Source organism: Leptinotarsa decemlineata, unplaced genomic scaffold (genome assembly GCF_025532065.1).
Source record: "Leptinotarsa decemlineata unplaced genomic scaffold, Ldec_3_MD MMD2_tig00000090_RagTag_RagTag, whole genome shotgun sequence".
NCBI lineage: Eukaryota > Metazoa > Arthropoda > Insecta > Coleoptera > Chrysomelidae > Leptinotarsa > Leptinotarsa decemlineata.
Genome location: NW_027412541.1, coordinates 6,408,430 through 6,423,681, shown reverse-complemented (window position 1 = coordinate 6,423,681; position 15,252 = coordinate 6,408,430). Strand labels below are relative to the sequence as shown.

Sequence of the window (15,252 nt, the reverse complement as noted above, 5' to 3'; positions counted from 1 at the left end):
CTTAACTAAAAGATATCGGCATTTTTAGAAGTCATGATTTTCGAAGAAAAAAATTGAAATTAATTTTTATTTCGAAAACGGCAACAGATAGGTATAGGGAAATATCAAGAAAAGTTGTCGGGCAATTGTTGGAGATTCCAAAAATAATATTATATACAGAGTGTTCCATTTGAAAAATCAAAGTTGCTACTGATTTCTAATAGAAGCGGCAACACCGCATTGTCGAAAATATTTTAGTTGGCTAGAGAATGTCCGAATATGCCCTCCATTAAATTTTCAAAGTGATCCGTTGTCTGGTTCACCAGAAACGTCTAATGTGCCATCCACCGTGAATCAGCCTGTATATGAATAACTTTTGATGCAATGATTTTCAGGAAACAGGGGGACACATTTTGACATTCACATTTGATGTTACTTTCCCTATCGCACTCCCAGAGCATGTCAGCAATTTTTTTAAATGGATCACTCTATATTGTTTCGCATTATCGGATGCTCCATGATGAGCAGATTTCATCAAAGGTTAAAACATATAGTCTGAAGCTTATGGTTCGGTAGCTACAAATTATTTGAGTTGAAAACGAGGCACCTTGAATAACTTTTAAGACAATGATTTGCAGGAAAAATAAAAAACAGGTCAACAATTATACAGGAGGCCACATTTTGAAATATTCGTTCTAAAGACAAATATGGAAGCAAACAATCCGTACGAGAATTTTTATTAATTCTTGAATGAAAATCTGATGACTGGACAATGAGAAGAAAAAAAATTCTATAGTAAAAGTTCAAAATCTTTCCATCAACTTCCATACGATGCTACAAACGAGCTTCCATTGCCGTCCTCACATGGTTGAGAATCTCGGGAGTTATTTTTCTGAATGATATTCTCTCTCAATTCTTCTAATGTTGTTGATTCTATCTAATACACTTTAGACTTCAAATGACCCCATAGAAAAAAATCAGGAGGAGTGAGATCCTGAGATCTTGGTGGCCACTCTATAGGACCTCTTCAACCAATCCAGCGACCAGGAAAATGTTCACCCAAAAATTGTCGCATTGGAGCTGCATAATGCCCTGCATAATGCATAATGAAATTGCCCTATTGATGTACGGTATTATTACATCAAATTCCCTACCCAAACATTCAATTTTCGAGGTCGTTGTGTATGAACTTGACGGTATAAATGAGGATTCGTATCACTCCAATATCGACAATTTTGCCGATTCACCTCTCCATTCAAACTAAACGTACATTCATCCGAAAAACAAATTTCATACAAGAAAGTCTAATATGGATAAGATTTGTAGTTATGAAGGATCCTGAAATCATTTGTATGACTGATTCTCAAGATAACTCGGTAAGAGATGGCGAATTTTCCATTAGTCCAACGTGTCCTAAAACTGCAGTACAAATAGCTTCATCGTTGACTCCTGAACGGTTATGCTTTTTATTGTTAACAGATCCAGTTTCCATAAATTTGTTCAATAATTCCGAAACGTATTCGTGCCGTACATTTCTTCCTGGATGATTATCATTGAACATAAGGGTAGCAGCTCTAGCACTATTTTCATTCTGGTAGTACAAACTCGCTATTTCAATTCGTTCTCGAAGCTTATAAACCATTGCTTCTCAAGAATTCACAAAAAAACAGAAACACCAATTGTAACTTCAGCTGGTAGGTAATCGTTATTGTTAAATGAGACAAATACAAAATGAAGAGAATCTCTAATTCAAACTTAACAAGGCAAAATTAGAGCATCTATGAAACTAAGGTAATATATTGTACAGAAGTTCATTCAGGATGGCTCGTTTTCAACTCAAATAATTTGTAGCTTCCAAACTATGAGCTTCAGACCATAATGTAGGTATTCTACTTTGTTGAAATATGTTCATCATGGAACATCTGATAATGCAAAACAATTGATCTCTCTAAGGGTGCGATCGAATATGAATATGTCAAAATGTGTCCCCCTGTATACTATTGTTGAGGTGTTTTTTTATTTTTCCTGGAATTCATTGTTCCAAAAGTTATTCAGAGTGGCTCGTTTCAAATGGAATGCACTGTATAACGCCCCAACATGTGTGCGCGTGTGTGGGAGTGCGCGCGTGTGTGAAGACATGCTAGAAACTGTTATGGCGTCCTTAGAATTTTTTGTGGGGAATCATGGATTCTAAAGTTTACATTACACGACTGCTGTCTGTTCCAGAACTTATAGTTAGAAGAGGAGATGATCCTAACGAAATTACTCAGGAAAAATCCCATAATGTGAGAAATGAATTTGTAAATCAATCTCATTATTGTCAGGAATTGAACGGTGAACATGTTAAACATTTATTGAAATGAACTGGAGTGAGTTTTGAATACATGTTATCTTGAAATTATGATATTTACCATTTAAAGGCAAATTCTGTAAACTAATATAAAACTGATAATTACTCAGGCATGACTAACGTGACCATTTATTTTTTTTGCCAGAGCGGGATATCTGCGAAATTACATGATAAAAAATGTTTCTAGTGTTTTACAAGTTTTTTCATTATAGAAGATAAACTAACACAAAATAATCAAAGCACTAAACACAAAATAGTTGATACCTTGATGGATGTGGCCGTTACTATGGAAGGTGTTGACTCTTACCGAGCAACGTCTAAATTGGTAGCAAGTTGTCAAAAACGACTCTCCTCGATAGGCTGCTGACTCCCTTGCAAAGAAGGGCGCTGCAAACAGCTTCATCGGACCAGAACCTGTCATTGGCATCGTTTTAGGCTTTGCCAAACAAAGATTGAACAAGAAGGTTTATGGAATTCTGGCAGAATCTTTCGGAACTGGCTCACTCCAGTCCTTCAAAGCTTGATACCAAACAGTTGTTGGACTACAGTAGGGATGAACTATGATGTCTAACAGACCTTCTTACAGGTCACTGTCATTTGAATCATCACATGCAGAGACTTGGGCTGTCGGAAGACAGTGTGTGTCGCCTCTGTTGGGAAAACGATGAAACAGCAGGGAACATACTTTGTGCCTGCCCCGCTGGGGACCGAATCAGGTTTTTAGAGTTCGGCAGAGCCGTACTCTTACTATCTGATCTGAAAGACCACTCACTATACAAACTAATCGGCTTCGCTAGGAAGCTAGGTTTATTTGGTCGAGTGTGAATAGGTGTGAGCCACAACGAACCCTTGCGGGTTTCGGTGGAGGGTCGAATAGACCAACTCACTTTCAACCTAACCTAAATTCAGCATTTTCTGGAGCTCTTCCCATTATGCACTTTTGTTAAATTTTCCCATTCAAACACTTCTAGTTCTGTGTTGAACTGACACCACTGATTCGAGTATTCTTTACTTGTTTTATAAAACTCAGCCGCCGCAGTTTCTACATTCTTCTGGTCAACAGCAGCTTCTCTTTCTTGTAATTTTACAAGTAGGTTACGGACGATGTGAGGAAGGAAAATCGTATTCTCTTTTAGTGCCAGGTTATCTCGGAGATTATTAATTTTCTTGTCAGACTCTATGGCCGACACATTTTGCCCTTCGATTTTCAACATAGCTAAATGAAAGGTGGCTGCTTGGGCGTTCAAAAAATATAACCACAATTCTGAGTTGGGTGTATCTATCCTGCTCAGATCGTTAGCGCTTCGGGCGCGCTCGCTCGTAATCTGCCTTCTAGTGCGGGGCCTCCGTCATGCATTTTGAGTAGGAAAAATACATTTCAAATTATCAGTTTGCAAAAGCGGGACTATGGCGGCCTCGCTGGGGACACCGAGACAGACTGCCTGAAAGGGGGACTGTCCCGTCCAAAGCGGGACGTATGGTCACGTTAGGCATGACTGATTCGATTTCCAAAAATAAAGTCTTGGATAGAAAATTGAAATATCTATCAAACGAATTATTCAACAACACTTCTTTCCATTTGAAAAAAAGTTGGAAACGTCCTCTCGGTTACGAATAATGCAACACTATTGTTGTTCTTATCAAAAAGGACTAAAAATAATACCTTTTTATGTGAATTTTGTCCGACTTTGACATATGTCCTATTCAAAAGTTAATAGGTTAATTGTCAGTGGAAAAGCGCTCTGGTTGGACAATTTGGTGATAAAAATCGATATTCTGGGTGGAATCGAAAAGTTTAAGTGGTCCAAATGTAGAGAGAAAATGAGAGAGAAAAATATAGTCACTTGTTATCGTAATCTCTATGCATTATAAAATCACAGTGGGACTACCTAAAGCAGATATCATGTACCATAATGTAGACCCTAGATTCCTAAATGGTGGTCTGCGGAACCCTGGGATCGTACAAGGGTTCCGCGGTTCTGCGCGCTCTCTCGGAGATCTAAATACCTTGCCATTGTTGAAAAAACTATTTCAGTTCTGCTTCCATTTGTGACGAATTTTCAGCTTACGATTTCACAAAAAATAAATAGTAAATTTTAGTACTTATATAAGTAAGTTGAAAAATGTCATTCTTCACATTGAATAATTGTTACATTATAATGATTATTTTTCATTTATAATTTTTTTTATCTTCAAGTCAACATGAAAATATTCAAACTACTAGGTTAACACTTTAGTTTTCAAAATGACCAGCTAGGGTTCCGTAAAGAAATATATGCTTATTTAGGGTTCCATGGCCAAAAGAAAATGGGAACCCTTGCTGTAGGCATCCGAACATCGGCACGTTTGAGTGAACAAGCTTATGTTTTCTTCTATAGATAGGAGAGAACTGAATCGCACCTTTGAGGTGATTTAGTTTTGTACACAATAATTTTCAACTGTATTTATAGATACAATGTAAATAATTTTATTATTGGTCAAAAATGAATGGAAGTCACGAAAAATTATATTTTTAAAGGTTGTATGTCGGAATCTCACAGTTATCTTACCTCAAATAATTAAATGCAAAACTTTCAAAGAAAACGGAATCTTATTTGAATATTTATAAAAATATTTGCATGGGGACAGCAATTCGTTAATGGGAAAGTACAATTTGAATCCCCTTTTCAGTTTCTACTATACAGATGAATTAAAATGTTTTTTTTTCAGAATGAGGTATATGAAGTTTTGCAAAGCGATCCAGATTATTCTACAAATAACTCTTCCAGGACATTTGATGACGAACGATACCTTGCATTTAAACAAGCATTGGCACTGAAAACACTGAAGATTTTCTCATTGGAACGTCAGCTTTCAGATTTGAAGCGAAATAATACTATCACTAGAATTATGGTATCATTGAATCCGGCATCATTTATCAAGTCTACTGTTGGTGATAAACTGTTCACTTCTTCGATAATGAATATGGGGACAAGCAGACACTCAAAATACATTGATGATTCCAATAATGGAAAGGTATGTTATTATCTGAATTGAAAATTGTTGATGTGAGTTGTGAAATTAGAGGATGCCTTAACTTATAGACTTGCGATGTCTTTATTATTCCCAAACTTTGGCTTTATATTCACACGTAAACATTCCATTTTATATTTTAGATATTTGGCTGCTACTGTTTAACTGAAATTGGTCATGGTAGCAATGCAAGAGGTATGCGTACAACAGCAACTTATGACAAACAGAAAAAAGTGTTTATACTGAATTCTCCCGATTTTGAAGCAGCCAAATGTTGGGCTGGGGGTTTGGGTCAAATTGCAAGTTATGGTACTGTTTACGCTCAGCTTATTCTTGACGGAAAAAACCTAGGATTACATGCTTTCGTTGTACCAATACGCAATCCAAATACTCTTTTACCTTACCCTGGTTTGGTTGTCGGGGATATGGGAGAAAAACTTGGTTTGAATGGAATAGATAATGGGTAGGTATATTGTAGAAATAAGAAAAACAAAACACAACAGTAACGCACTGGCCGTGGTCTACAGGTTTTTGTGCCCAACATTTCGTCTGCAATTGCGGTAGACAAAGGCTGCACATACTACATGTTTTGCAGATCAGGTAGTTTTCTTCTTCACCTTCGGTGAAGTGTCAGACTTGAGAACTACAGACCACAGTCGGCAGACCTACAAAGAAACTTTGAAATAGTTACCTTAGATCTTGAAGTTTACATTCTCTGAACAATAAAAATGATCTAATAAGTTTCAATTTTCGGAGAAGGGGTCTGACCTTCAAATCCTTTTATGAAATTTATAATTACCAACAATATTTGTGCAGAATATCAATAAAATTAACTTGCAACATATTTCGTGAATTTTTGGTAGCACAAATAACAACTTGACCTTGAACTTAACCTTTTTTTTATTTGATTTATCTTGCGAGTAGAAAGGATTGTAATTATAAAAGTGCAAAATGAGATAAGTAGTAATGATATGAATGATATGAATTTGAGAAAGTACCGATATCTAAAGGAAAACCAGTTTTTCTGATCCTTTTACGTTTTGGAAAATTTATTTGCATCTTCAGAACACTGCAAAGATAAAATGTTTCCATATTAGTAACATGAATAATACAACTGCAAGAATTAAAATTATCACCGTAAAGAAAGGACTCGAACTAATTACATCAGAATATTTGTCTTACTATGTCTTTGAAATTTCTTAATGGACACAACTCCGGTATTATATGTTTACTAACAGACAACATTGTTTTATAATGCCCTGGTAGTGTTTGTTCATGAAATTTTACAAGACAAATTTTACCCATTTAGTGATTTCATATACTTGAGGACTTCAATCTCCTTTATTCAGTTTGTCTTTCCAGTGTTGCCAGGGTGGTTTATTACATTCCTAGTATTCTCTGCTTTTTTACTTTGAAAAAAATGCCATTCATTGATAACTCAAGTACCAATTACTAATTATATTCTATGTATGAAGGTATTGATTTTGTAACCGTTGTAGTTTATGAAATTCCAGTTTATCCACTATAGTCAATGCTGTTCACCTTGTTGAAAATTGAATAAATTATTCAAATGATTACTAATTATGTTTGGATTATCAATACTTAGAACCAGCCAGGCCAGGATTACCCTCTGTTTAAATAATGTTTAAGTACAACCTTTCATTTACAAGCACTGAATTTTTTTTTTGATTTTTATGATATTAAAGCTTGTCGTGAGGATAATAAATTAGGTTGAGATCAAGGTACATATCATATTCGCGTGTTATTGTTGCATGGTCGGCACCACCAAACTATCCCTAACATATACCGAGATAAAACTCTTTAAATATTGGTATGGTAACCATCTGGTTTTCCGCCATTTTGAGTTTTTTGCCTTCAACCCGTTCATTTGACATCCATATCATCATAGAAAACATAGTCCGCCATATTGAATATAGAGTGACATCACCTTGATACCCATACCATGAAGTGTATAAAAAATAGTACATTTCCTTGAGCAAAGGAATAGGAAATTATGTTCAAGTACCTGTTCCATAGGCGTACATAATTGAGTTGGGTAAAAAGTGAAAAATGTAGTATTGATTATGAACATTCAATGTTGTTGTATAATTTGACATAACAAATCTCAAAATACCTTTTTGTAGTTGTATGTCAGTCAACCCCAGCAAAAATGTGATAATCCCCTTAAAGAGCAACTGCCTGGTGGCCGAAGGCTTTACAGAAAATGACTCAGGGGAAGCTATCTGACTCACAAAGAGATGCAGGCTTGGGTTGCCATCAGTACTACACCGTCAGCGACTATGTAGATCCTTCTAGGTCTACCTCCTCTCCACATTTTTCTGGAGAGAGAGACTAGATGGACTAGATAAATGAACTTCGCCTTTTAGTTGTTATATCCCATTACACCCAATAAAAACCATTATTATTATTTTGTTTACTGTAGTATGCGCTGGTCAGGCCCCATCCCCAGAAGCCCCGATACATTAGGAGGGCGCGCCAGCATTATAAACTAACGACCACTCTCCACACCGTGGGGTAAGTGATCATTGGGTCCGAGAACTAAGTCCCCTGAGCAAGCTCAGTGAACCAAGAATGGCAGCCTTCTGCATCTGTCCGGCTAAGATTTCTGTCTTAGTGTAGCAAGCCGGTATGATTTTAAGATTCTAGAGTAGAGTGGGCATCATTCTACCATGGACTCCAATAATCAGAACAACCATCTTGACGGACTGGTCTGGATAGGGTCTGTACGGAGTTCGAAAAGGAAATCTCGATATTTTATCCGTTTTTCCTCCTCTTTTTGGACGGTATTCGTCTCGACTGGAGCTGAAAATTCCATGACAAATATCGTTTTGCTCTGGTGGTCGAGAAGGACTTATTAGCTTGTATGAGCCTGATGGTGGGGAACGAATAGTTCCAATAAATTCGGCACTTCTCGTTCCCTACAACGGATTCAATATCCTCCGGAGCGAAGGGCAACACCAGTGTCTCGTCAATACCGCAAGAGTGCTGTAGATACCGCATATGCTGGACATGTTGATAGCAAGTGTATTAGGGTATCGGACGCCTCGCGGCAGACCCTGCACCTTGTGTCAGGAACATCTATACCAATCACGCGACTGCGGTAGACTAAGGTGTTGAAAATACCATCCTGGCAAGCCATGATGAACCCCCCAGTTTCCGACTTCAGCCCACTCGACCTGCGGAAAGCGAAATTTAGGCGCATTGATAAGCCAAAGTCTTCAATGTTATTGAAGAAGACCCCATGCACTGGCTCATCCTTGTGTTTCTGCAGAAGTGAGGTGATCACTGCGGCTTTTATATGAGCTTTTTGCTGAACGGGTTGCACTTCGGTGACAGAGTTGTGATCACCTCGTTCAGTGTCGAAAACTAAACGGAGTTCATCAGCTGCTCGGGCAGCCACCCTAAAGAGAAATGCTCCAATTTCTTCTCTCTCAAAGTCACGGACCTTGAAGCCTTGAAGCCCTTTGAAGCTTGAGACCAAACAGTTGTTGGACTACAGTAGGGATGAACTATGATCTCTAACAGGCCTTCTCACAGATTTATGTCATCTGAATCATCATATGCAGAGACTCATACTGTCGGAAGACTGTATGTGGCTTCTGTTTGGAAAATGATGAAACTGCAAAACACATACTTTGTGTCTGTCCCGCTGCAGACCGTATCAGGTTTTCAGTGCGGTCGGATCGACCACACAATTGCAGTCGCGTTCCAGCGAACTCAAGCCGCCCATAAGAAATACAGTACTACACGTACACGGGCGTTCACAAAAGTCAAAACGGACGTCTGCAGTCAACTTGCTGCTGATCTCCGCCGAGATGTCATCGCGGCATCCTCCGTACACTAACCACAAACTTGCAGTCGTACCCAACCGCGTACACCGTGGTGTACTTTTTCTCATATTGGTGTCACAGCATTACATTTTTGATGTCAGTTGCCTCAACTGCAAGCACGGTTTATATGACCGCAAATCGACCACAAAAATGTGGTTGGGTCAACCACGAAGTGCAGTCAACGTGACCACAATGTTGTGGTTGCCTCAACTGCAAATATGTGGTCCGTGTCCATCTAAAAGAATCGGCTTCGTTAAGAAGCTGGGTTTATTTGGTCGAATATGAATAAGTGTGAACCACAATAAACCCTTGTGGGTTGTGGTGGCGGGTCGAATAGACACTCACTTTTGACCTAACCTAACCTATGAATACGCGGTGAGAAACAAAAAAATCAATATCTATTTTTTAGATTTTTTTCAATTAACCTCCCAAAATTGTTTTTACTTCTGAATTTTGATTAAAATAAGTACTCTATGTAAATCACTTCTTAATGTGTCACATACCTGCACAGCCTACCTCATTAAATGAGGCATATCAGATATTTTCAATTTTCTACAGAAAAGAGGATGACGTCATGATAAGATCCTATTCAATAGTACGTTAATTAGATACTTCATTACCTGAAGAATATAAATTGATGAAGAAACCTTTTTGTCTTAATCAGTGTTGCTATTAGTAAATTATACTTATAGTAAAACCAATAATGATTGAGAGTAAAGCGCGTTGTCATATCTAAATTTTACGTTACCAGTTTATAGCAGAATCAAAATATAGTAAGCAGTAGAGTTGTAGGTTGTGGGAAATTATAGATAATACACAATACTAGTACGATTAAAAGGTATTATTTATGACAAAAATCAGTAATGAGCTTGTAATGAGTAATACTGATACATTTCCTGATTACTGATCAGTTAAAATTCATTATTTTCTGTATAGTGTTAGATATTTATTACAACTAGTGGCAACGCTGTACGCAGCGATATTTCTGTCTTTGTCACTTTACCGTAACTTCCATCTCATCGTTGCAGTCCTCACTAATGTACTTGCAGCCATGAGCGTATCATTGGTTTGTGAATTATACAGCGTGAATTGTACGTTTTACAGTTAAGTTAGTCAGCAATCGACGTGTTGTGATAACAATTGGTGAAAATAATAGTGCTAATAAGTGTTTAAGCGTTACATAATTATATTTCTACACCGTTCTCAAACTACTCAAAAAATGGGAGACATGGTCGGGCCTTCCACGTCGAAAAAGGTAAAACGGTCGGAGTCTCGGTCAGTAAGAGAAAAACAAATTGTACTGCGAGTATTTCACTGTCTTGAAAGAGATCATCAGCCACCAAAAGATGACTTTGTGCATATGTGCTGTAATTGTACGTGTGTACCTCCGAATAACCAACCGGGCATTTCTACATCATTAAGTTCCACAATTACAAAAGATAAATTAGTTGATATGTGCTCTGATTATACCGGTGTACCAAAATCATCGATTTACAAAATACTTAGAGAAGCAGAAATTCATGGGGACGTACAAACGCCAAAAACTAGTAGCGGACGAAAAAAAATCACAGTTGATGAAGAAGCCAAAACCAGTATACGCAGAACTATTCACAGTTTCTTTTTCAGAAATTAGCTGCCCACACTACAAACAGTTCTGGAGGCACTTAGCGATCATGAATTGGTCCCAAAAATGGGTAAAGAAACTTTTAGGAAACTTGTACACGAAATGAAATTTACGTACGGAAAAGTTGACAGGAAAAGCATTCTCATTGAACGTCAAGAAATAATAGCGTGGAAAAGAAACTATCTAAGAAAAATTGACGAATTTCGGAAACTCAAAAAAAAATTGTACTTCATGGACGAGACATGGGTTAACCAAGGACATACGGTCAAAAAAGTTTGGCAGGATGGTAATATAACAAGTGCACGACAAGCCTTTATTGAAGGTTTGTCAGTTGGGTTAAAACAGCCATCTGGAAAAGGTAAGTCGTCTGATAGTTACGCATATAGGAAGCGACAGTGGATTTTTACCAAATGGTGAATTAATATTTAAATCTAAGAAAACAGGCGACTATCATGAAGAGATGAATGCGGAGGTGTTTGAAAAAGGTTTGAAGGCATCATTCAACTTGTGGAACCTGGGTCTGTCATCGTCATGGACAATGCCTCATACCATAGTCGACATTTAGAACCATTACCGAAACAATCATGGAAAAAAGCAGCAATTCAAGAATGGTTAATTAATAAGAACATCCAATATAACAAAGATAGTTTGAAGGCAGAACTACTTCAGCTAACAAAATTACACACAGGCAAATATAAAAAATTCGCAGTGGATGAAATGGCGATAAGTCGTGGAATTACAGTTTTAAGGTAACCACCATACCACTGCGAATTAAACCCAATATAATTAATCTGGGCGCAAGTAAAAGGATATGTGGCACGAGAAAACAGAACATTTAAATTAGTGGACGTGCAACATCACCTACAAGAAGCTATTCGAACTGTTTCTGCAGAAGACTGGAAGAAATGCATGCAGCATGTTTTAAAAGAGGAGCAAAAAATGTGGGACGTAGACAACCGTATTGAACACAATATTGAACCAATCATAATTCACTTTGATGATAGCGGTAGCAACAGTGACGAATCTGAGGTTGAAGATTAGACGAAAATTTGTACATTTACATTTATATTATATTCTATTATCAAAAATTTGTAATTTGTATTTTCTAGTACCCCTGACGATGAGTTTAAGTTACTCGAAAGCTTGAGAATAGTTATAAAGAGTTCACTTATCAATTGCTGCAACCCAATAGTGAAAAAAACTTATATATATATATATATATATATATATATATATATATATATATATATATATATATATATAGTTGAAGGACAGTCTTTGCTGACTAGTTAAGAACAAAACTTGGGAATTTCTTTGGGTGAACAGCAGAACGGAAGTGTACTCTTATAACACAAGTTATTCCAATATTTCGATAAAATTTATTATCATCTTCAGGGAAAAGCTACAAATGTTTTATGGTGATAATACAATATGAAAAAGTTTTTTTTATTTTAATAATGATATAAAAATTTTTTTTTATACAACTTACTGTTAGTGAGGTTGGCCGTGTCGAAAAGAATGTTATATCTAAACAATTGAAACATGTCAATACAATAAAATAGTCATCAAGTTAAAAGAGGTAGACACCTCACTGGATACAAAGAAGAATAATGAATTAAAACTTTTAATAAAAATCGTTATTTGTTTTAAAATTATGGGAATACCGGTAAACGCCATGTGCATTGAGAAACAAGAGAGAGAGGCACAAGACAGTTGACATTTAGACAATGACAGTTGTCATGTCATTATATTATAAAGGTGTGTTAGTTTGTAAATGATAACAATCTGGAACACAAAGGGAACTGATTATGGAACAAGTGTGATCAGAGACATCTGCTGTTCTGTAAGTAAATAAATGAGAGAAAATCCACCAAATCAAATATATTAATTAATTAACAAAATCCTCAGTGGTCTTGAGGAATGGAATGAAGAAAATATTTACTCAAAATAAAACCCTGCCTTAGGGAGGTTGGAAGTTTTGTTGAAACAATATCAAATATTATGAATTTATATTGGAGAAGAGAACCCAGAATTATTGTTCATTTGGAAATTATGTAAATTTTTATCAATGTCTAATAAGAAGGCATAGATTCCACTGAGATGATCAATGTCAGACCTTTTATTAAGGCAGTTATCTGATTGTAATATGAAAGACATTTCCAAAAACAATCTTTTAGATGTATTTCTTTCAGTTGATAAAATTTTTGCTGAATTAAAGTTCATGTTATGACCTTCTTTGTAAATATGATTGCTGAGAGCACATCTCTCAGGATGTAATCTACTGTCACTCTTATGTGACGAGATTCTGTCTTTTAGTAATCTTGACGTTTGACCAATATATTCACTACTACAATTTAGACAAGGAATGGAATAAATTAGATTAGACTGAAGGTTGATGGGAGTTTTATCTTTAAGTTTAGAAAATAGTTTATTAATGGTGAAAATGGTTCTAAAGGCTATTTTTACATTTAAATCTTTGAAAATTCTGCATAGCTTTGGTGTCATATCGCTTATGTATGGTAAAGAGGAGAATAATATAGGAACTGGAGGTGGATCAGTCCCAATTGTGACATTGTCAGACACTAAAGGATTTTCATCCAACTGGTTATTATTATTGACTTGCACGTCCATGGTAGACGTGCTAAATAAGATCTTCTTAAGTAGAGGATCTGGGTAGGAATTGTTAATGAATAATTGGAAAAGTATATTTAAATTTTTTTTATGAAAAGAGGGATCGGAAATCTGCAGAATGCGATTCTTCATTTGTTTGACCAAATTAATTTTCGTTGACTGTTTGTGGTATGACCAATAGTTCAAGAACCTCCCAGAACTGATAGGTTTGCGATACCAATCTATGCGTAGAGTGTTATCTGGTGTTCTGATAACTTTTGTATCAAGGAAGGGAACCCATTGTTCGTTGTTCTCAGTTTCGATGGTAAACTGTATGTGAGGGTCATAACTGTTGAAGATGTCCACAATCTCAGATATTCCATCTTGAGGAAGGGATAATATAATGTCATCGACATATTTTTTTATGAAGAAAAGATTAAAGGGAAGTACCTGTAAGACCAAATCTAGCAGGTCATCCATGACATATGCTGCTAAAATAAACAAACTTTTGGTACTCCAATGGGAGCTAAGATCAGCCCCATTTTAGCAGCATATGTCATGGATGACCTGCTAGATTTGGTCTTACAGGTACTTCCCTTTAATCTTTTCTTCATAAAAAAATATGTCGATGACATTATATTATCCCTTCCTCAAGATGGAATATCTGAGATTGTGGACATCTTCAACAGTTATGACCCTCACATACAGTTTACCATCGAAACTGAGAACAACGAACAATGGGTTCCATTCCTTGATACAAAAGTTATCAGAACACCAGATAACACTCTACGCATAGATTGGTATCGCAAACCTATCAGTTCTGGGAGGTTCTTGAACTATTGGTCATACCACAAGCAGTCAACGAAAATTAATTTGGTCAAACAAATGAAGAATCGCATTCTGCAGATTTCCGATCCCTCTTTTCATAAAAAAAATTTAAATATACTTTTCCAATTATTCATTAACAATTCCTACCCAGATCCTCTACTTAAGAAGATCTTATTTAGCACGTCTACCATGGACGTGCAAGTCAATAATAATAACCAGTTGGATGAAAATTCTTTAGTGTCTGACAATGTCACAATTGGGACTGATCCACCTCCAGTTCCTATATTATTCTCCTCTTTACCATACATAAGCGATATGACACCAAAGCTATGCAGAATTTTCAAAGATTTAAATGTAAAAATAGCCTTTAGAACCATTTTCACCATTAATAAACTATTTTCTAAACTTAAAGATAAAACTCCCATCAACCTTCAGTCTAATCTAATTTATTCCATTCCTTGTCTAAATTGTAGTAGTGAATATATTGGTCAAACGTCAAGATTACTAAAAGACAGAATCTCGTCACATAAGAGTGACAGTAGATTACATCCTGAGAGATGTGCTCTCAGCAATCATATTTACAAAGAAGGTCATAACATGAACTTTAATTCAGCAAAAATTTTATCAACTGAAAGAAATACATCTAAAAGATTGTTTTTGGAAATGTCTTTCATATTACAATCAGATAACTGCCTTAATAAAAGGTCTGACATTGATCATCTCAGTGGAATCTATGCCTTCTTATTAGACATTGATAAAAATTTACATAATTTCCAAATGAACAATAATTCTGGGTTCTCTTCTCCAATATAAATTCATAATATTTGATATTGTTTCAACAAAACTTCCAACCTCCCTAAGGCAGGGTTTTATTTTGAGTAAATATTTTCTTCATTCCATTCCTCAAGACCACTGAGGATTTTGTTAATTAATTAATATATTTGATTTGGTGGATTTTCTCTCATTTATTTACTTACAGAACAGCAGATGTCTCTGAT

General features: G+C 36.2%; 1 protein-coding gene across 1 annotated transcript in view; it reads left to right on the top strand.

Moving 5' to 3' along the window:
- LOC111514723 (peroxisomal acyl-coenzyme A oxidase 3) overlaps positions 1 to 15,252 on the top strand; it is a 39,401-nt gene that overhangs the window by 9,048 nt on the left and 15,101 nt on the right. Inside the window, exons 2-3 of the mRNA XM_074172410.1 lie at positions 5,039 to 5,344; positions 5,485 to 5,804. Of these exons, the coding sequence (XP_074028511.1) occupies positions 5,039 to 5,344; positions 5,485 to 5,804 (626 nt within the window). The remainder of the gene's footprint in view (positions 1 to 5,038; positions 5,345 to 5,484; positions 5,805 to 15,252) is intronic.